The 22,731-nt window shown below is 50.2% G+C and overlaps 1 protein-coding gene across 1 annotated transcript in view; it reads left to right on the top strand.

Moving 5' to 3' along the window:
- Positions 1–4,859: 4,859 nt before the first annotated feature.
- TMEM132B (transmembrane protein 132B) overlaps positions 4,860–22,731 on the top strand; it is a 403,125-nt gene continuing 385,253 nt past the window's right edge. The window contains 1 exon segment of the mRNA XM_027980250.3: positions 4,860–4,962. Within this exon segment, the coding sequence (XP_027836051.2) occupies positions 4,896–4,962 (67 nt within the window). The 5' untranslated portion in view covers positions 4,860–4,895.

Genomic DNA, 22,731 nt, shown 5'->3' with positions numbered 1-22,731 from the left:
TATGTGCATTCCACCATAATTTAAAAAATCAAACCATAGAAAGCACTTGGAGCAGTGCCCCCCCAGCCTGTGTTAAATACCATCCCCTTGCTTCCAAAGATGAGTCGTTGTTCAGCTCTACACCTTTAAACTTGCTCAAAAAAACCCCACCCCTCTGGTGTCTTTCTTCTAGGTTGCTTTCTCACACCCCCTCCCACGACTTCTTCTGGGAATCCAGGGAACTTTCTATTGCTTCCAGGCCACGCTGGAAGTTTCAGGAGGGCTGTTTAGTGTGCTTTCTACTTAAACACTCTAGGACGCCATGCTTCCCTGGGGTCTCCCCACCCTCTGGGGCGCTACCTGAAAGCGACTCAAGTGCCCTTCTATCCTCCTTCTTCACAAGCTCATCAGGGCTTCTGCTGCCTTGCTGGTTGCTGTTGTTCAGTCCCTCAGTCATATCCGACTCTTTATGACCCCATGGACTGTAGCCCGCCAGGTTCCCGGCTCAATCCTTAAGCTATTGTCCTTTCATTCACTCATTCATTTGACCACTATTTATTAGAAATTTCCCTTGCTTTCATCACTCTTCTTGACACCAGCTATTTGGTGAACAAGACAGGTGCAGTGGAAGAGACCAGAAGTCAAGAAGTTTCTTCCTTGAAGGAACATATGATGCTGCCAGTAACTGTTATACAGAAAAATGAAGTGCAGAAAGAGGACAGAGAGAGAGAGAGAGAGATGGGGTACTTCTAGGTCCCCAGAAAGGTTGTCAGAAACGGGCCCCCTTCCTTCCGTCACTGGTCCATATATCCAGGAACGGTATTAGTCGTGTTTTCCGCTTTTTTGAGAGACTCCCCTTCCTCACCATTAACTGGGTGGCGGAGACCTGATGGAGTCGATTCTGTTCCCTGGAGAGAATGCCGGCGATGGTTCAGGTAACCTTGAGCATTTATTTGCATTGGAAAACGAAGACAATCCCTCTTGCAAATAATATTTCAGCGAGTGATTCCGATGGGGGTCGCCGCCAGAATGCCGGAAGCGTTGGCTATGCAGAGGACACAGCGGTCTCTTCAAGCCTCTGTGAGCTGGGGGAGGTGGGGAAATCCCTCTGCCTGGTGCCCCCCCCCTTTGCCCCGCCCCCCTTCCTGTCCTCTCCGCGGTCGTTCTCCTGCTGCTCAGGCCAGACCCGCAGCGCCAAGGACAGCCACGAGATGGCAGTGTCGCTCTACGCTTGTAGCCGGACGGGCGCGTGGGTTGGAGCAGAACTAGGGGCGGGGAAAGGCGCCAGGGGACCCGCGTAGGGGGTGGCTGCCAGGTGGGTGAGGGCTGGCGGGGCCTGGGGAAGCCTAACCCGAAGGAGAGGGCTTCCGACTGGTGGTCCCACACTTGCAGAACGTGGGGAAGGGCTGTTCCTGGCCTCAGTTTCCCCATCTGCACACACAGAGTCTGGACTGTCATTCTTTTGATCCTGCCCCAAGCTCTGAGGCCAGCAGGCTGGGCGTGCGATTCTGGGATTTGCTGGATGGCGGGGGGATGAGGTGGGAGACCTGCGGTCTCCTACAGCATTGTTGCCAGTCCTTCCCGCCTTCCCTGAGGATCTTCAGAATTCAGGTAGACTTTTTTTCCTGCTCAGAATAACCCTTGAAACCACCCCATTAGGTAGAGACTCAGGGGCCTGGTTAATATGCAGAAGTTCTTCTCCAGCTGCATCTTTGCTTACGTAAGAGCTCAGAGAGGGTTAGGTGCTGGTCCAAAATCACACAGAAGCCACCTTCAGAGCCAGAGCCTTCTTCACAGCCTCTGGTTCCACCAGCAGCAGCATCGATCACGGCTTGGGGCAACCGTGTCTACTTTAGCTCCTGAATAGCAGGACTCAGAACAATACCTGAGAGGAGGTGGGGCTACAGAGGGAGTGGGCTGTGTGGGGGTCTGTTTTAGATGGTGTGGTCTGGGAAGGCCTGTCTGAGGAGGTGGCATTTGAGCTGAAATCTTAAGGAAGAGACCTTCCCGCTGCAGGAAGACTGGGGAAAGAAGTGCCCACAGGAGGAGTTCGCTAGAGTAAAGGCGCAGAGGTTGGAACAAGGGCGTGCCCAGGGACACCTGGAGGCCTGCATGGCTAGGATGGGCTGGGGCTAGGGGTGGGACTGGGGTCGCAGAGGTGGGCAAAGGGAGGTGTCTGTGCCCCCAGCCTAGGCTCCGCCCTGGAGAAGCAGGATCCGCAGGGATGGTTCAGAGCTGGGGGAGGCAGGCAATTGCTGTCTGCCATCACCGGGCTCTGGGTCTGATAGCATACAGACCCTTGGCCTGGGGACTCGCTGGACAGGTTCACCCCCTTCCCTTGCACCCCTGCCAGAAAACGACCTCTTATCTTTGGTCACAGCCCTCCAGCTCTGTTGCCTGGTCAAGATGCCTGGGGCATTTTAGCATAGACAGCCCGGGTCACTCCTGCTTTGCGCTCCCTGCGGGAACTTCCCTCTGAGTCCCTTGAGTTTGGGTTGTCCCCTCTTCTGAGCTGGAGAACTCCCCACTGCCATCAACCCACACAGGTCTGGCACACAGTGGGTGCTCAGCTCAGCAAATACTTCTGAATATGCTGGGGAAAGAGAAGCGATAGCTGTGCACAGCCCGGCACGGAGGATCCCAGTAAAGCCCTGGCAGCTTCTCGGGGATCATCCTCCTGCTCTGGGGAGACAGTCACAGAGAGAGGACTGATGGGCCCTGTGCAAGGCCATCCCAGACCCACAGTGACTGCCCATTGTCCAGCCTGTCTTGTGGCTCTCCTTGCATCCCAGGCTTCCAGCCCAAAGAGATCTCAGCGGGGGCAGGAGTTCCCTGCAAAAGGAGTCTATTAGCTGCCTCGGAAGATCCCTTTATGTCTCACAGTCAACCTGGGCCTGAGACTGGCCACCTGCCCCTGGCTCTTTCCTTCTTTTATCTAGGAAGAGCTGAGTGCTGCCGCTGCTAATGAGCTTGTCTGTACTAATGAAGCAGGTGCCCTGTCCCCCGACATCCCTCCTCGCCAGCTGGGAGGGGCGGAGGATTGTTCTGCTGATGTGAGCTCTGGGCCCACAGAGGCAAATCAGATACATAATGATAATGACCATCATGATGGGAATGATAATGTGCATAGCGGATCCCTTTAAATGCGCTCTTACTTCATAGGTCGGGGGCTTTATATACGTTGTCTGGAACACCAGGAGGACGCGGCAGTGGTTTCCATTTCTCAGATGCGAGAGACGGAGGCTGCGGAAGTTGAATGACTCCCTCCAGGGCCGCACAGCTAGAGCGGCAGAGCCAGGATTCTCTGCTTGGTCTCCAGGCCTCTTAAGTCTCCCCCCAAATTTGTCTTTGCATCACCCCACCGCCGCCTTATTGACTGTTTCCTAGGAGTTTGACCCACTTTTTCATGGAAGACCGAGATACTGGAGCCAGGGGCTGGTAGGATGGGGGCTGGGGCAAAGACTCCAACGCAGGTGGATGACCCCTCCCCGCCTCACCCTTTACACTTCCGGCTCTGAAGCAACTTTCAGGGCATCTGAGGACCGCGGGCGGTGCCCCCACGTGCACCCAGCATGATTCATCCATTTTGTTTCGGCGCCCCCCCCCACTCCAACCCTCACGTCCCTTGCCTAGCCTGGTTGCGGCGCCCGGGGAGGGGGTGGAAATCTAGGACTTCCGGAAAATGGGTGCTGTGACCCCCGCAGAGGCCCTGCCCCGAGGCTGGAAGAATCCGACCACTCGGTCCTCATCCCTGCCTCCGCTACACCCCCGCGCGGTCGCTGTCTGACCCTGCGCGGGGAACTCTTTCCGGGGACCTCTCTGGCCCGCGCCCCCTCCCTCCGCGCGCTCTTAGGGCCTGCGAGAAATGGGCAGGCGAGCCCTCTAGCTCGGGTAAAGAAGGGTCCCCCAAGGGTCTGCGCTTCTAATTAAGCGTGGGTAGCCATCCCTAAGGCGCCTTCGATCTCTCAGGACCCCTGACCGCGCCCAGCCAGCGCGTCCACGCCCCTATCCTAGTGCGCTAAAGAAACTCCTCAGGTAGCCCCCAACTCCCGAGGCCTCCCCTGCCTTCCCCTCCCCCACAGCCCTCCCCCCCCAACCCCCCAAGCTGTGCCAGACCTATGCCAGGACCTCTGGTCTGCGCAGTCCCGCAGTCCCTGTCCTCCGCAGACGCCTCCCCCCAGACTCGCTGCCCGGTTCCTAGGACCCTCCCCATCTCCCTCGTCCCACGACCTTGGGAACTCTCGCCACTACGCCCCGAATGCGCCCGGATCTGTCCGCACTTTGCCCAGTAGGTCATCCCTCCGGCGGTCCCTGTCCCCGCCAACGCCCTGACCACCCCCGCGGGGCTTCCCAGGCCTTCTGCGGCCGGGCGCCCTCCCCCCGGGACGCCGGGGAGTGGCACGTCCCGCCGCCTATCGCCGGGCGGCCGCCTGGTGCCCGGTCTCCCGGCGGCGGGCCCCTCCCCCGGCCGCCCCGGCCCCTCCCTCCTCCCGCCTCGCCTCCCTCCTCCCCGGCTCTCGCGCGCTCGCTCACTCTCTCGCTGGCTCGAGGGGCGGCCGGCAGCTGGCGCGGGCAGAGGCGGCGGTGGCGGCGGCGGCGGCGGCGCGACCGGAATGGGACGGGCGCCGGGGCGCGGGAGTCGCGGCGGCGGCGGCGGGGGCTGCGCAACTCGGGCCAAGTGCGGGGCGGCGGGCCAGGGCGCCGGGCGCTGAGCCCCCGCGGCCCGCTGCTCCCCGGCCGCGCACAGCTGAGCCCGGAGAGCGCACTGAGGCGCAGCCAGGGAAGCGCCGCCAGCGTCGGCCGCCTGCGTCTGGGGAAGAGCGGCGCCTTGGGAGCTAGCCATGCCCGGCGCCCCAGCGTAGCCGCGGGGGCCGCTCCCGGGAGCCGCGGGCCGGGCCCACCGCGCGCCGAGGACCATGCCGCCCCCGGTCCGGGCGCCGCCGCTCGGGCTTCTGCTGGCGTTGATGGCCCTCCGCTGCCCAGGTAACGCGTTCCCAGTCCCCATCCCCGACCTCGGCCGCAGCGCACAAAGTTGGCTCCCGCACGGGGCAGCCACCTCCTTCTCAAGTCCCCGGCAGCTTGCGTCTCCCGAACTTGGACAGATCTAAGGATACTCTGGGAACCCAGGGGTCCCCAGCACGTACCCCTTCGCCCAGCGCGAGAGCTTGCCCGCCTTCCTCCCCAAACCCCCAGCTTTCCTGCGTATCCTTTCAGCGCGCAAGAGGCAACAGACCGGGTGCGCTCAGCCTCACAAGGCGGGTGGGGGCGCGCCTCCAGGAATCGAATCGCCTCTTTGCCTTGCCTTGGGGCAACATCCCCTCCAGGACCCGGTTCCCGCAACGGTTTTGCTGTGGCAGAGTCGTTGGGCCCCTTCTCTCCATTTCCTGATGCCCGCGGACGCACCGCCGGCTCCCCCAGGACACCTGCGGGGCCCCACCTTGAGGTCGCCTCGGTCGGAGCTGTCTGGCTGGTGCGCAGTCCCTCCCCAAGCCCCGCGGCACCCTCCTGCTTTTACATCCCCGCCGAAGGTGCCCCTTCCTCAGGTGGCCTTCCCTTGGCTACGGCGCAGCCCACTGTTAGCCTCCTGGAAACGCGGGCTGCCCCAGCGCCCTGACCCCAAGGCGGACAGGCAGTTCCGGGCGCGCAGAGGCGCCTGGAACGTAGTGATGCCTAGAGCCATTGCTTGGGTACCATGGAGCTGGGCTCCCCGCTGGCTTCGGCGCAGCTGTTGCCAAAACCTAGCGAGTGGGGAAAGGCAGGATAGTCAGGTATTTTGGGTCATCGCTGGAGTTTGAAAAGCTTTCTACCACCTTGGTGTGGTTACACGTTGGTTCCCGAGGACGTTTATCCTAAAATGCCAGTTCCTCCCCTCCTCCCAACCCAGGCAGCGAAGAATATGTAAAGGCTTAGAGGAACGGGGAGCAGTCACCAACAGCATTCATATACATTTGGAGAGCTTGGTTCTCCAAACCTTTTAACATCAGGATCCGTGATTTGAGAGCAGGTAGCTTTCGCTTGAGACAATTTCTTCTCATCTTGTTGATAAACAAACCACACAGCCACCCAGAACGCAGCAGAAAAATACAAGTGTAACTTTTCAGCTTCAACTGTCTTGGAGGGTTGCAGTCAGGAGCCAACGTTGTTTGCCAACTTAATGTGTGATGTATTTGCATGGAAAAAGTAAATATTGTCTTGCTTCGAGATGCCCTTAAGTGACCGAAAATATTAAATAAAACCTTCCACTCGGAGAAAGCCTTCTGTCAGAGATATCCATCGGCGTTCAGCTTTGGCTCGATTTAGAGAGCCGTGTTGGGCTTAACTGTGGATGAATCTTCAATCTACTTGGCTAATAAGCAGCTCTGATCGCTGTTCAGCTCTCCGCGGTCTTCTGTGGCACCAAAGGAGGGGCTGTTTCCTGGGGCTGAGAGTTTCCTCTTAGCCGAAGCCCTGGAGCCTGTTCTCCAAAGCGCACAGTCCCCTCGGACTTGAAAATTGCAGTTTTTGTCTCAATTTTGTTTCTGAACGGGGTGGAGGGGTGGGGGTGGTCAGAGTTTGCCTGGATGTGCTGCTAAGTGAAGACAAGAAATCTCCCAGAGAGGCTGCCTGCCTAATGCTTTGGAAGGGAACATGGTGAACCTCGGCTTCCCCCTCCGCTAGCAACAGAAGAGCTGGTGCCTGTCTCTGGAGGGCCCCGTCCTGACTGGGAAGGTATACCATCCCTGAAACCTGGTGCTGGCCCGGTTCCGAGTCTGCCCCCAGGTCTCAGCTGGGCAGCTCATTCTGACAGGTGCTGCTACGGCAGAAACCCCACTGCTGCCACCAGGTCCTTGCAAGCACACATAAGCCTTTCTCTGATCCCCACCAGGGACATAAAGAGACAACAGTTGATAACTCTATATTTAGCACCAGTTAGGAGAGCTGGGAGGAAAAAAAAAAAGAAACAAGGTTGAAATTCCTGAAAGATACTTAGCTGCCTACCTTTGGTTGAAAGGTTCGGAGGAATTAGCTAGAGCATCCTTCAGAGCTGGTTGGATTTTCTGGTTAATTTCTGGCGTGATTTCCTGACCACATTTGACTGAGGCTCCAGGAGAGGGGCTGGAAGAGTTCAGAGGCGAGGAAGGACACACTCTCTTCCCCCATCACACACAGGGGCTGTCTGCTTTGTGCCCCCCTCCCCCCGCCTGCGTGGGTCGCTGCCATGGTAAAGAGTGTGGTGGGTGTACTTCTTTGAGCCTTGCAAATGCTTAAACATATGGAACTGTACTTGGTAAGAGTCAGCACAAATCCCCCGGCTTAGCGACTAGGGGGCCCCCATTATTCAAGCCACTTTTGTGCACGCTGTGGCTTTGCAAATTAGCGGCGCTGTTCCAGTGCCTGCTGGGGAAAATGGACGTGCCTTGCTCCATTGACCCATTGTGCTCGGGGTCTAATAAAATCAGGGTGGGTGGGGAACCCCCGACAGAGGGTCCTTGTGAGTGGCAGAGCCTGCTAGTCTGATGGGAGGGTGGGCGGGGGAGACTTTGGCTTCAAGGCAGAGATGCTCTTAGCCGTGCCTGGCACCTTGGCGTGGCATGTGGTATATTTCTTTCTCATTACAATAGTGATTTGGTGGGGTTGCCTGTGTGTGGTGTTGCTCTTTGGAGAGGTGGCCTTGGGGATGACGGCGAGTGGTATGCCAGTGCTGTCGCTCCCCCCTACTCCAGTGATTTAGTGGCTGTACCGTGGAGGTTCCCAGAGTAAATCATTTCATTCTGCCTTCCTTACCCCCGCCTGCCACCGGATGCAGGGAACTTGGGAGGCATGAGGCTTCTGCATGAGCTGCGATGCTTGAAGCCAACAATGAGGGAAGTGGTTGCCATGGTCCAAAGGAGCACAAGAAACCCCTCATTTGTTGACGTGAAATCTGAGAGGGTGGTCTCTGGGAGCAGAGCTCTTGCAGGGGCCTTGTGCCTGGATGTACGCGGACTCTCCCCCACCCCCCATTGTATGTGGCTGGGCACCTCCTTTTTATTTTTTTTCTCCTGGCTCTAAAATTGAATGAGGATGGAGAGAGTGCATTTCCCTTTGAAGCTATGGGATTCAGCAGATGAATCACCTCCCATCACCATATGGAGATGGAGGCACCCTGGCACCTGAGGCAGCAACATGGGGTGGTAGTGGTCCCACCAAGTCTTTCCAGAGTGAATGGTTGGACTTGGAGAGCAAGAAGTGTTCCGGAGCATCTCCTCCAACAACCCTCTCTGCAAATGGCAAAGGAGACTCAGGCATGGAAAGTGACTTGCTCAGGGTCACACAGTGAATTGGTGACAGATCAGGGCTCATGGTTCCTGTAATTTCTCTCTCTCTCTCTTTTTTTTTAAACTCCTTGCCCAGGACTTTTCCACTGTACACAGAGGAGCCTTTCTGGTCAAGGAGTTCTACTTTCTGGTCCTTCAGAGGATTGTGACTCCATTTAAGGAGCCCAAGGTCATGAGAATGACAGCTGCTGGGGGTGGCCAAAATAGCAAATGTCAACTCAAAAGGCGGGCAGCAAATCATCACAAGGACAATGACGATGGTGGTGGTGGTGGTGATGATGTTGGTATGATGTTGGTGATGGTGGTGGGATGATGGGATGATGGTGATGTTGGTGATGATGTTGGTGATGATGGTGATGGTAATGATGGCGATGGGATGATGATGAAAGTGATGGTGATGATGGTGATGAGATGATGATGGTGGTGATGATGATGGTGATGGTGATGATGTTGGTGATGATGATGGTAATGGTGGTGGGATGATGGTGATGGTGATGATGATGGTGATGATGATGGTGATGGTGATGATGTTGGTGATGATGGTGATGGTGGTGGGATGATGGTGATGATGGTGATGGGATGATGATGAAAGTGATGGTGATGATGGTGATGGGATGGTAATGATGGTAATGGTGATGGTGATGGTGATGATGTTGGTGATGATGGTAATGGTGGTGGGATGATGGTGATGATGGTGATGGGATGATGATGAAAGTGATGGTGATGATGGTGATGGGATGATGATGAAAGTGATGGTGATGATGGTGATGGGATGGTAATGATGGTGATGGTGATGGTGATGGTGATGATGTTGGTGATGATGGTAATGGTGGTGGGATGATGGGATGATGGTGATAAGATGATGATGATGGTGATGATGATGGTGATGGTGATGATGTTGGTGATGATGGTGACAGTGATGGTGACGGTGATGGTAATGGTGTGATGGGATGATGATGGTGGTGATGGTGATGATGACATTGGTGATGATGGTGATGATGACAGTGATGGTGGTGATAGTGATGGGATGATAATGATGGTAATGACGACGGTGATGGTGATGATGTTGGTGATGATGGTGATGGTGGTGGGATGATGATGATGGTGGTGATGGTGATGATGACGTTGGTGATGATGGTGATGGGATGATAATGATGGTAATGATGATGGTGATGGCGATGGTGATGGTGGTGGTGATGATGATGGTGATGGAATGATGGGGTGATGATGGATTCACATGCTTCTGAAGTTGCTCCCTGTGTTCCAGGGACCATCTCAGACTTTTCCTCATTTAACGGGATCAAAAACTGTAATACAAGCTAAATGAACACCCTCATTATTCATAGTTTACAGATGGGGATATATTGAGGTCCAGAGATGCTAAGTAACTTGCCTGAGGTCACGCAGGGTCAGCATTCCAGCCCAGGCACTGGTTTGTGCTTTATCCACCTCCTCACACAGCCAGATTTGCCTCCACAACCTTGCACAGAACTGTGTGGACAAACTAGACCCACATTCCAAGGTGGTGGGTGGTTATTTCACTTTTTTTGTGCTCTCTCTCTGCAACAAATACACCTATTAATTCAAGCTAAGGTTTCCAGCCATAGAAATCAAACAGATTGGCATCAACTCTGCAGGCACCTAGGAATCCTTTGAGTTCTGTGCCTTCAAGGGATTAGACAGTTACATTAAAGGGTGAGACTTTGGCAGACAGACACCCCCCCCGACCTTTTCATTTTGTCTCCTGCCCTGGTTCTTCTAGTTCAGCGTCGCTGAGAATCAGAAACACTGCAACTAGCCCCGATCTATACTTACTGTGCATCCTAAGACCTCTGCTGATTTTACTTCATCGAGTCCTCAATGGCCCCCATGGGCTCGGGACTTGTGCTTGCCCCACTTTACAGATGAGGAAACTGAGGCCCAGAGAGGTGCCTTGGCCTGTCAAGGTCATACGGCCACAAAAGATGGGCCATGGCTGTAAAAGCACAGTGTATCTGTCTCAGAGTCAGTGCTCTTAGCCACTGCCTTCTCCGTGTTTCCAAACACTGAGTTTTGTGGGCAATTTATTGGATTTTGAGACTAATTTAGGCCCAGGGGATTCAGGGATGTATTTTGAGTTGGAAACAGAGCTTAGTCTTTTTTTGAGAAACCCATTTTTGGGAATTCTGGTGCCTGTAAAGATAGCTCCTTTGCTTCGGAGCTGGGGGGGGGGGGTATATTGGCAAGGCAGGGTGTGGCACATTTTTTTAGTCCCAAATACTGTTTTGAAAATACTTGATATTTTCTAGCATTTCTAGAATGTTTATTTGTAAACTGTTGTTGTTGTTCAGTTGCTCAGTTGTATCCAACTCTTTGTGACCCCATGAACTGCAGCCCTCTGGGTTTCCCTGTCCTTCACCATCTCCCAGGGCTTGCCCAAACTCATGTCCAGTGAGTCGGTGATGCCATCCACACATCTCATCCTCTGTCATTCCTTTCTGCTTTTAAACTCCCTTTTAAAGTAGTTTTGCATCTTATAATTTAGCAGTATATATTTTATTAAAATTAAAAAAATTACTGAAGTATAGTTGATTTACAATGTTGTGTTGGTTTTAGGTGTATAACACAGTGATTTAGTTATACATATGTATACTTTTTCAGATTCTTCCCCTTATAGGTTATTAAAAAAATATTAAGTATTGTTCCCTGTGCTATACAAGAACCTGTAGGTCCTTGTTGGTTATCTATTTTATATACAGTAGTATGCATATGTTAATTTCATACTCTTAATTTATCCTTCATCCTTTCACCTTTGGTAACCATAAAGTTTGTTTTCTAAGTCTATAGGTCTATTTCTGTTTTGTAAGGTAGTTCATTTCTGTCATCTTTTTAGATCCCACAAGTAAGCTATATTATGTGATTTCTGTGTTTCTCTGTCTGGTTTACTCCACTTAGTATGACCATCTCTAGGTCCATCTAGGACTTGGTGTTTCGGTAAACTGAGTCCATGTGGAAGGCTTCAGGCTGCCTTTGGGCCACGTCTGGCCTGCGGGCATCTCTTCTTAGTTGCCAACATAAAAAGTGGGAGATGTCCGTATCTCCATCCAGGTTTCTGGCTTCTTTCAAGAAATTGGGAGATCTGAATCTAGCCCCTTCTAGCCCCCTGACCTCTCCAAGACTCAGTTTCCCCATCTGTAGAATAAGCCCTGTCTTAGTCCCCCCTGGCTGTGATAACAAAGAACCACTCCCTGGGTAGGTTATAACCAACAGACATTTATTTATTCTTGACAGTTCTGGAGGTTGGGAAGTCCAAGGTCACGGCACCAGAATAGTTACAGTCTGATGAGAACCCTCTTCCTGGCTCATAGATACCCGTCTTCTCACTGTATCATCACTTGGTAGAAGGGGCGAGGGAGCTCTCTGAGGTCTCTCTCTTTTAAAAATATATGTTGTTTTTTTTCTTTTGCTGTATTGGGTCTTAGTTGCAATATTTGGGCTCTTTGTTGCAGTGTGCAGGGTTCTCCTGTTGTGGAGCCTCCACAACCCACGAACTCAGTAGTCGTGGCATGCCGGCTTTCTAATTGTGGCGCGAAGACTTGGTTGCCCCATGGCATATGGGATCTTAGTTCCCCAACCAGGGATCGAACCCCTACCCCCTGCATTGGAAGGTGGATTCTCAACCCTTGGACTACTAGGGAAGTCCCTGGGGTCTCTTATAAAGGCACTAATCCCATCATGAGACTTCATCCTCATGACCTCATTCACCAAAGACTCCCCTCCCACCGTCATCATGTCGGGGGTTACGTTTCCACATATGAAGTCTGGAGGGGCACAACCGTTCAGACTGCAGCAGGCCTTGAACTCTCTGCTGATCTTGGCACAAGGTTGGGAGACACTAACAGGGAGACTGATGGAGGGGTGTCCTTCAGGGGTGGGGGGAAGAGAGGCAGGAAGGGAGGGACTGATGGGCTCTTTGCTGCAATAGTCAAACCTGTGAAGAGAAGGATAAGGCTGCCTACCAAGTGGTTTCTCACTCCACGTTTCGCTGGATTCTTGGGCCTCCCCCCAGGGTTCAGATGTATTCCCAGATGGGGAAGGGGCACCGAGACTCAGAGGAACTCAGGGACTCACTGAGGACCACACAGCCCATGAGTGGTAGGGTGGGGTCTCCTCCCCAAAGTGCCTGGCTCCCGTCTCCCCTCTCCCTAAGGTACCTCCATGGCTTGGAGTTTTGCCTCAGTCTCCCCACCTTCAGGCTTAGGTGCCTGTGACCTCGGGGGCTTACATTCTAGGGCAGGTGTGGTGTGACTGAGCAAGGGAAAAGAAGCCAGCAAGTCCATAACCAGGAGCGTCTCGGACAGTAATTTATGCTCCTTGTATTCAGTACAAAGCAATGCAATGTGGAGAGTATGGGTGGTCCTGCAAGACTTCTTGGAGAAGGTGGCATTTTTCTTATCTGAGACGTAACAGATTGGAATGAGCCAACCTGGAGGCAGAGGCAGGAGGAATTCGACTCTCTGAAAGGTTCTTTGTGCGGAGCCTGGCCTGCATCAAGTGATCAAGAAGGTCATTGGCCACTTGAGCTCAATCATTCATTCAACAGACATTAATCGGTGCTCAGCACTGGGGACACAGCAGGGAGCAGAAAAGACACCCCCGCCCCCCACTCTGAGGAGCCACCATTCAGGCAGAGTGAGACAATAATAAAACAATGGACAGATACATAATTTAATGTCAGGTGGTGATAGCCCCACTGGGAGAAATAAAGCAGGGCCACTCATCACTTTTATTCTCCATCCAGGTGTTTGTTTGGCATCTTCCCGGCAACTCAGGGCAGGAGGGACCCCTGATACTCACTCTGCCAAGGGAAGGTGGGAAAGAGGCCCAGGATCTTTGGAGTTGAATTCTGTCATCTTCTCTTTCTCAGCCTGCCTTGGGGCCACAGTTGGGGTGCACAGAACTCCCCTCCCTGACACCTGACTCCTGAAGTGATCAATACCCTCTCCTTATGTTTTGGCCCCAAAATAGTTACATTTAAAAAAATCAATAGAGTCCAATTGGATTTGCTCTATTTTATTACTGAAGGTGATGGAGATTCTAGAATTGCCCAGCGCTTCTGAGTCCCGGCTATTTTGCGGTGTTAACCTAAATTAATCTGTTGGGGGACCTCACTCATCATGGCTGCGCTTCGGAGCCCAGGATTCAGTGCCTAGGAAGGGTGACTCAGAAAATACTGCATCTCTAATGTCTGCTTGTGCTTGGAATGCCTCCCACCAGGGCTCTTAATGCACTGGAGCAAATGGACACATAAAAATACTGCTGTGGCTGCATCCTGAAGCTCGCGGGGCTCACTCTATGCGGCTGGCGGAGGGTCCTGGCTTTCTTTCCAGAACTCTGGAGTGGTGGAGGGGCCCTGCCTGCTCTCCAGGCTCTCGGAACCCGTGGCTCCCTTTGTTTGCTTGGTTCTCTCCGTGCTGTGCACTGTGGATGGATTTATATCCTTGGTTTGCTATGTTTCTCTCTGTAATTGTGCCATCTGCCACTGCAGGCTCTCCTGGGTGAGCTGAGGGGGCCAGGTGGGCGGGGACGGGGGCACCTGGGCAGAGTGGTGAGGATGCTTTGGCAAAGGGGTGGAAGGGGTGGCCAGGTGGGAGGGGACTCTGTTCTCCCTGAGTCTGTTCCAAAGACTGTGCAGGAGGGAGTGGAAGGGGAGGGGCACGGTGTAGATGAAAAATGTTGTTTTCCCAAAAAAAGTTGTTTTTAGGGTGACATTGCAGTGGAACTTTTCCAGGCCAGTGGAGAGCCGCTGGCTGCCTCTGGGCCATATCTGGTCTGCAGGCTTCTCTTGTTCGTTACTGGTATTTAAAAAGTGGAAGATGTCAATATCCAGGTTTCCGGTTTCTCTCAAGAAATTGGAAGATCTGGGATCACTGGTCTGGCTCCTTGACCTCTCTGAGTCTTAGTTTCCCCATCTGTAAAATGGACCTGTGTCCCCTGTGCTGATCTTCAAAACCTCACCCCGATTCTCTTCCTTCCTCCATTCTGCCTTTGTTCATTGACACATGTTTTCCTGTGCACCTGCGCTGTGATAGGCCTTATACTTGGAGCTGGTGATACGGCAGCTACAAGGCAGGCAAAGGTCCCTGTCCTCATGGGGTTAGCATTAAGGCACAGGGAAATAGACACTGAAATAGCTAAATAAGATATGCTGTTTATTAAATGGTTGTTAATGGTTTTGGAGAAACATGAAGTGAGGGAGTGGGAAGGGGGCGCTGGGGAGAGATGTTTTGCAATTTTAAATAGCAGGATTAGGAAGGTGACTGTGAGTAAAGACCTAAGGAGGTGAGGCAGCCAAGTGTTCCAGGCAGAGGGAACAGCCGGTGCAAAGGCCCTGAGGTGGGAAGGTGCCTGGCAGGTTCAAGGACAGAAAGGAGGCCACTGAGGCTGGGCTGAGTAGTAGATGAGATTATAGGGACCAGAACCTGGTAAGGACTGTGGCTTTTGCCTCGAATGCGTGAGTCTGGAATTACTGGCAGGTTTGAGCAGAGGAGACGGTGCTTTGAGTCATAGGAACCAGAAGCAGGGAGAGCCCCGAGGGGCTATTGTAATAGTCCAGAGGTGTTGGTGGCTTGGATCTAAGTGGTAGCTAGAGAGGAGGTGAGAAGTGGTGAGATTTGGGGTGTAGTTTGAAACTTGCCCTATGGGATATGCTGATTGATAGACTCATTCAATAAATATTTATTGGGAACTAATTATATACCTACTGTTGTACTTAGAATAGTGGCCAAATCAATATATACATATATATATATACAAATATTTATTTATGGCTGCACTGGATCTTCGTTGCTGTGCATGCGCTTTCTCCAGTTGCGGTGTGCAGGCTTCTCCTTTTGGTGGCTTCTCTTGTGGAGCACAGGCTCCAGGGCACGATGACTTCCGTAGCTGAGGCACACGGGCTTAGTTGCTCCATGGCCTGTGTGATCTTCCTGGACCAGGGATCGAACCAGTGCCCCCCTGCATTGGCAGGTGGATTCTTAACCACTAGGCCACCAGAGAAGTTCCTCAAATCAATGTATGCTAACGGTGGACTTAACAAACCGAACTTAACATCTATCTGTAGGTTGGGTTTTTGTCTTTTATGCGTTCTTCCCGACGGCCCTGGGGAGAAGGTTGGGATGGATGAGCCTGTGTTTCCGCGTCTGTCAGACAGACATAAAGACACATCATTAACGAGGATAAAGTTAAGAAGATCCTATGAGATGATAGATGCAAATGCTTCTTAGCAAGTGCCCAGCACATGCTAAGTGCTCAATAGCTGGGGGCAGGTATTAATGATTTTTTTTGTTTTAATGATGTTGGTAGGACAGTTGAGGAAACCAGTGTTCAGATGTACTATTTGCCCCTAGAAATTGGAGGTGGAGGTTAGATTTGAGCTGTGAACCTATCAGCTTTAGCGTGGGGTTCATTTTTCTTGCTGGAACCACTGATATTCTAAGAAAAACGTTTCTCCTGTGTTCCTGATGTGATTGGCACAGTTTATTATTGTTAGTGTGCCACTGCAGGTATACTTGCTTTATTTAGTAGATGTGTAGCTGAAAAGTTTTGTGTCAATCAAATTTTATTTTCTTCATCCAATTTCACAACAGTTGAGAGATTTGTAAATTCCATCTAACCCTGTGCTGGCCTTGGCTCCTGTCTCATTGCTTGTTATTTTCTGTACCCATTAAACTGGGCATCACCAGGGTAGGGTCCATAGACCAAATCCGGCCCTCACCTGTTTATTGTGTAAATAAAGTTTTATTGCACCAAACCTGTTTGTTTACTTACTATCTATGGTTGCTTTCTCACAACAAGGGCAGGGTTCAGTAGTTGTGACAGAGATCATATGGCTTGCAGAGCCTAAATAAATTGCCTACTATCTGGCCCTTTCAAAGACAAAGTTTGCCTTAAATGTTCAAGTAGGGAATGCTCTGTAAATGGGTGTTTATAGCACCCTATGGTCAAAACAAGTATCCCCTTTTAATGTCTAAAAGATTATCCAGCTTGTTTGAATAAGAAGAATTGTGGGTTTGGTATCTCTTGCTTAAAAAAGAAAAACATATTGATTGAAAGTTGCCATCAATTCAGTAATGCTTTTGAACGACTAGGTTTTGGTAATTACAGTAGCATTTATGTAACATTTTAAAAATAGTAGCACATGTGTGTGGGAGATATTTTTTACCCTGCAGGCAAAGCTTGATGGCTCACGGCTCAGAAGACCCCTTGTAGGGATGCTGCTGGAGGGAGCTAGTATTAAAGGAACCTACTGGTTAGTTATTTTATACTCAGAATGACTGATCAATGGATCTCTTTTATGACCTTGTGTTTTTTCATATTTGATTGTTTTAAAGATTAACATGGCCTTTTCTCTTTTATCTGTGACACCGAGGTCTGTGATATTTTAAGTTTCCAAATTTAAGATTTTAGGTGCACTCATGGAGATGATGTGTCAAATGCAAGAGTATGCCAGTGTATTAAATCTGGATTATCATAGTTGCAAAGTCCAAAATTGGGAATTTTTGTACTAGTTCCTGAAGGTGGGAAGCTTGAGGAGGAAACAGCTTCAGGCATGGCTAGATCCAGGGGCTTAACACTCTCCTAATGAGAGCTTATGCTCTCCCTCTGTCTCTTGGTTCTCTTTTTCCCTGTGTTCATCTAATTCTTTGATGGCAAAGCTGACTGACTATTGGCTTTCTTCCAACCAGCAAAAGCCAAATGTCTCTTTCTTAATTGTCCCAGCAAGAATCTCAGGACTGACTTTTACTGAACTAACATGGGTTGTGTGCTGACCTCTCAACCAGGAACTGTGGCTGTGGGGATGGAATCCTTCATCTGATCAGCCACGCTTAAGTCAGAAGCTCATCTCAGGAGCCAGAATTGGAAGGAACTTGCCAGAGAGGTAGGCAGGGAATTGTTTCCCCAAAGAAAATCTGGTGCTTCCACCAGAAGGAAGAAAATTTATTCTGATAGGCTACCAAGTGAGGGGGACATTCCCTCCCCACCCCCGGCCACGCCTCCACCGCCCCCACCCCCGCACCCCCCGGGTCCCGCCCCAGGTCAGGAGAGCGCTCATGTCTGGATGGATACCTCTGGTGCTCTTCCCTCAAGGAGCCAATACTTCCCTCTCCTGCCCTTTGTGGGCTCTCCTCTGGCTGCTCCTGAATCTCCTGGGGCTTCTGTTTTGTGCATGTGACCTCTGAAACCCCAGTCCAGTGATCTCACACATATCTTAGTTGCTTTGGTTGAAAACACAGACTATTTGGAATGTAACCTGCTAATATATATGAAAAGAGAATTTGATCTTTGACCCAGCAATCTCACTGCTGGGAAACCTATGCTTTCTAGAAATAAAAGCACCATTGGTAAGATTGTATGCTCATGGATATTTATAGCAACGTTGTCTGTAATGGTGAAAAAGAGAAAAAAAAACACCTTGATTGTTCATCAATAAAGTAATTCTGGACTAAATAGTGGTATTTACGTGCTTGGACCACTATGTAGCTATTAAAAAGAATGGATTGGACCTCCCTTGTCCTGGAGGGATGACCAGGGCTTATTGTCAAGGAGAAAAGTGAACAGCAGGGTAACTTAGCCTGTGCATGCCATTTTAATAAAAACAACTCACCCAACGCCTCCTATGTGTATAAAATAGGTATATTTAGATGGTGCTTTCTATGTGGCAGTCATAGTTCTAATATATCTGCATATATCAACTCATATTCGCAACAAGCCTGGGAGATGTGTGGATATTATTATTATATCCATTTAAAAATTATTTTTAATTGAAAGATAATTGCTTTACAATATTGTGTTGGTTTCTGCCATACATCAATATGAATATGCCATAGGTATACATACGTCCCCTCCCTCTTGAACCTCCTTCCGACTTTCTACCCCATCCCACCCCTCTAGGCTGTCACATAGCCCCTGTTTGAGTCCCTTGAATCACATAGCAAATTCCACTGGCTATCTGTTTTACATATGGTTGTATATATATTTTAATGCTACTCTCAATTGGTCCCGCCCTCTCCTGTCCCTGCTGTATCCATAAGTCTGTTCTCTCGTCTGAGCCTTTGTTTGTTGTTGTTGTTTAGTTACTAAGTCACGGCTGACTCTTGTGACCCCATGGACTGTAGCCCATCAGCCTCTTCTGCCCATGGGATTTCCCAGGCAAGGATACTGGAGTGGGTTGCCGTTTCCTTCTCTAGTGGATCTTCCCGGCCCAAGGATCAAACCCACGTGTCCTGCATTGCAGGTGAATTCTTTACTGATAAACCACCAAGGAAGCCCCCGACTCTATTCCTGCCTTGCAAATAGGTTAATCAGTACCATTTTGCTAGATTCCGTGTATATGTGTTAGTATACGATATTTGTTTTTCTCTAACTTACTTCACTCAGTAAAACAGGCTCTGGGTTCATCCACCTCACTAGAACTGACTCAAGTTCGTTCCTTTTTATGGCTGTGTAATAGTCTATTGTGTATATACCACAACTTTTCCATTCATCTGTCGCTAGACACCTAGGTTGCTTCCGTGTCCTGGCTATTGTACATAGTACTGCGATGAACCTGGGATACATGTGTCTTTTTCAAATATGGTTGGGATTGCTGGGTCATATGGTAATTTTATTCCCAGTTTTTTAAAGAAATCTCCATACTGTTCTCCATAGTGGCTGAATTAATTTACATTCCTACCAGGGCTGGGGTTTTAATCCAGGTACTTTGGATATTCACCAGCAGACCATGCTGCCTCTCACCCCTCTCTCATCCCTTCACACATGCGCTTTTATAGTATTTTATTAGTGTGGGAAAGGTGTGGCTGGACTACTGACCTTAGTGAAAGAATGAAGGTGAGGGTGGTGGGAAAGGAGTCGGAGAGTTTCAAGGAAGGAAATCAGGAAAGTTTGAGACATTTCAGCCACAATAGTGCTGATGTTCTTAAAAAAATAATGCTGATTTTTAAGTAGAGAGCCTGGCTCTTTCTCTTAGGGTTTCTGGGTCCCCACTGGGGCTGGTGAGATTGCCTTGTCTGGGACCTCCTGAATTTGCTGCTCTGCTTTGCTGGTGCTAGGGGCTAAGTTGCATGGGACTCAGGCGACCCAGGAGGGATGCTGCTTGGTGTTTCACTGAGGAAATAAAGCCGGGCTGTGGTGTGATGGGTGTATTTATTGAAAATGGGCTCATCAGTGAGCAACAGAGAATTAAAATAGTGGTGACATGAGAATTACCTGGCAGTCAGTAACACCTGGACTTGGTGTTTTCACTGCAGGTCCCAGGTTTGCTCCCTGGTAGGAGAAGGCAATGACACCCCACTCCAGTACTCTAGCCTGGAAAATCCTATGGATGGAGGAGCCTGGTAGTCTGCAGTCTATGGGGTCACTAAGAGTCGGATACGACTGAGTGACTTCACTTTCACTTTTCACTTTCATGCATTGGGGAAGGAAATGGCAGCCCACTCCAGTGTTCTTGCCTGGAGAATTCCAGGGATTGGGGAGCCTGGTGGGCTGCCGTCTATGAGGTCGCACAGATAGCAGCAGCAGCAGGGTAGCTAAGATCCCACAAGGTGTGCGGCTTGGTTAAAAAAAAAAAAAAGTGTTGGCTTAAAAAGTAAGAGTTTATTTCCCAAGTCAGATTCTGGAGCTCGGTAGCCCAGGACTGTAGGTTGGCTCTGTTCTGTGAAAGCCTCATGGACCCTTTCTCATTCTTCCAATTCATGGTTGAGGTCTTTGCCCTCATGGCCCAAAATGGCAGCTGCAGGTATAGCCATCTCATCTTCATTCCAGTCACCGGGATGGGGATGCAGATACAGAAAGGGTAAAGGATTTGTATCAATTGTCTTTTACAGAAGAGTCCTAGAAGCAGTCCCAAGATGCTTTTACTTATATCCTGTTGGTTATGATGAGATTGCATGGCCACATGTAATTGTGAAGGAATCTGGGGAATGCAGTCTTCCTTTGAAGTTGCTGAAAATAAAAGTTCTGTTGCTCTGGCAAAAGAAAAGAATGGATATTGGGGGGATAATTAGTAGCTGGGGATGACTGTTTCAGCAGGAATAGCAAAGCATTTGGAGAGAAGGTATAAACAATCAGAATCTCTTATAATTGCACTGTGTGTGTGTGTTTGTGTGTCTGTGTGCGTGTTTGTGTTTGAGATTTTATTCTTCCTTCTAGGATGGGAACCTGGGAGACAGATTTTCTGGGTGAAAGCCGTTTGGCAATTGCACAACAGTGTCAAAGCTGTGAAAATGGCTTAAAAAATGTGACAGATAGGCCCCAAGTCCCCTTTGTGTAATTTCCTTCCCAAAGGTAACTGCTCTGTTTATCAGTTTGTTGTGTATTTTTCCCTGTAGGAATATATATAATTTCTTTCCCAGTATCCATGTACATATAGAACTGTTTTTTTTTTCAATCACTGCCTGCTATTTTATTTCATGTCAGGGGAATATCAAGGTATATTTAGTGATTTTCTTCTGCCTCAGGGCTCCCCTGGTAGCTCAGATGGTAAAGAATCTGCCTGCAATGCGGGAGACCTGGGTTTGGAAGTTCTCCTGGAGGAGGGCATAGCAACCCACTCCAGTATTCTTGCCTGGAGAATTCCATGAATAGAGGAGCCTGGTGGACTACAGTCCATGGGATCATTAAGAGTTGGACACGACTGAGTGACTAAGCCCCCAGAAAATGGAGGATTCCCCAAACATCGAAAGGAGGTTTAGAAAGATATGCAGATGTCCATCCTATCCAGCAGAAACAGTGTGCAGAAATCAGCACCCAACCTGGATCTCCAGACACTTGAGGAAAGCCAGGCAGGGTGTGACTGAGTGACGGTTATGGAAAGAACTGACACCTGAAGAAGTGGAGTTAACAGAAAAACAGGAATGGCCAGGGGCTGGTTCTTAGAACCCAAGCCTCTTACCGAGAGGTACTTGCTTTCTGATGACAAGGACTTGACAGTGCTTCCCAAGGCTCCATTCCCAGTGGTTCCAGCGATGGATGGTCCCCGAAGGACTTGGAAATGCTAGTCCCTCTACTCACGGCATTTCTCTAGATTCTGGGAGCTTCAATCTTAGAAGAGAGCCATCTTCTGTTCCCCAGTCTGTGCCTCCATAGCACTTAACACAGACATGCTCCTTTCTAATGCAACAAGTTCTCTAGAAAGCACCATGAATTTATGATGAATTTTAAATTTCCCTATGATATTTTTTCTCCTTCCACCCACTCCCCCACCCCACGCCCAGCCCAGTTAAAGAGTTTTTCTCTTAAATTTATGGGCTGAGCTGTTAAAGAAGGTCTGTATATTTCAGGAGAAAAAAGTGCTGGGGAAGAGGGGGCTGGCCTCACCATTAGTACCAGCTTCACTTAAACAGGCTCCAGAGTGGCCTCCTCTTCCTACTTGATCAATTTGCCTGTCATCTCAGATTATTTTCTAAGGGCAACTAAATTCTACTTCTCTTCATTACAGCATTGAGGATGATATGAGGGAGGAAGCTGCTGGAATTTCATTTTCAAGCTTTGCCATCCTGTACGGTTCCCTAACTCTTATTCTCTTTCTTTGTGAAAGTTTTTAATAAGTGTTTGAATGAGAGGATGAACTTCTTTGGCACCTCCTGTCAGCTTTCTATCTCTCACTGGTTGATTATGTAGTTTGCTTCTCCTTCGGCTGCTCTTACAAACTGTTTTCAAACAGATGACTGAAATTAAGATCATGAATTGAGGTGTCAGCCTGCTTGGGTTTAAATCCCAATTCCGCCATTTGCTTGCTCTGTGACTTTGGGTGAATTACTTAACCTCTCTGTGCCACAGCATGTTCATCTGTGAAAGGGGGAAAGTAGGAGCTCCTACTCTTTGGGATGTCAGGATTAAGGGAGAACTTGTGTAAGAATTCAGTGTAGTGCTTGAATTCACATGGGTCTGTAATAAATGTTCAGTTCAGTTCAGTCGCTCAGTCGTGTCCAACTCTTTGTGACCTCATGAATTGCAGCACACCAGGCCTCCCTGTCTAGGCCTCCCTCCCTCACCAACTCCCGGAGTTCACTCAAACTCATGTCCATCCAGTCGGTGATGCCATCCAGCCATCTCATCCTCTGTCGTCCCCTTCTCCTCCTGCCCCCAATCCCTCCCAGCATCACGGTCTTTTCCAATGAGTCAGCTCTTCGCATGAGGTGGCCAAAGTACTAGAGTTTCAGCTTTAGCATCATTCCTTCCAAAGAACACCCAGGACTGATCTCCTTTAGCATAGACAGGTTGGATCTCCTTGCAGTCCAAGGGACTCTCAAGAGTTTTCTCCAACACCACAATTCAAAAGCATCAATTCTTCGGCGCTCAGCTTTCTTCACAGTCCAACTCTCACATCCATACATGACCACTGGAAAAACCATAGCCTTGACTAGACGGACCTTTGTTGGCAAAGTACTGTCTCTGCTTTTGAATATGCTATCCA

The sequence above is a fragment of the Ovis aries genome, chromosome 17, assembly GCF_016772045.2.
Source record: "Ovis aries strain OAR_USU_Benz2616 breed Rambouillet chromosome 17, ARS-UI_Ramb_v3.0, whole genome shotgun sequence".
NCBI lineage: Eukaryota > Metazoa > Chordata > Mammalia > Artiodactyla > Bovidae > Ovis > Ovis aries.
Note: the sequence above shows the minus strand (reverse complement) of the source record. Positions and strands in the feature narration are given on the sequence as shown.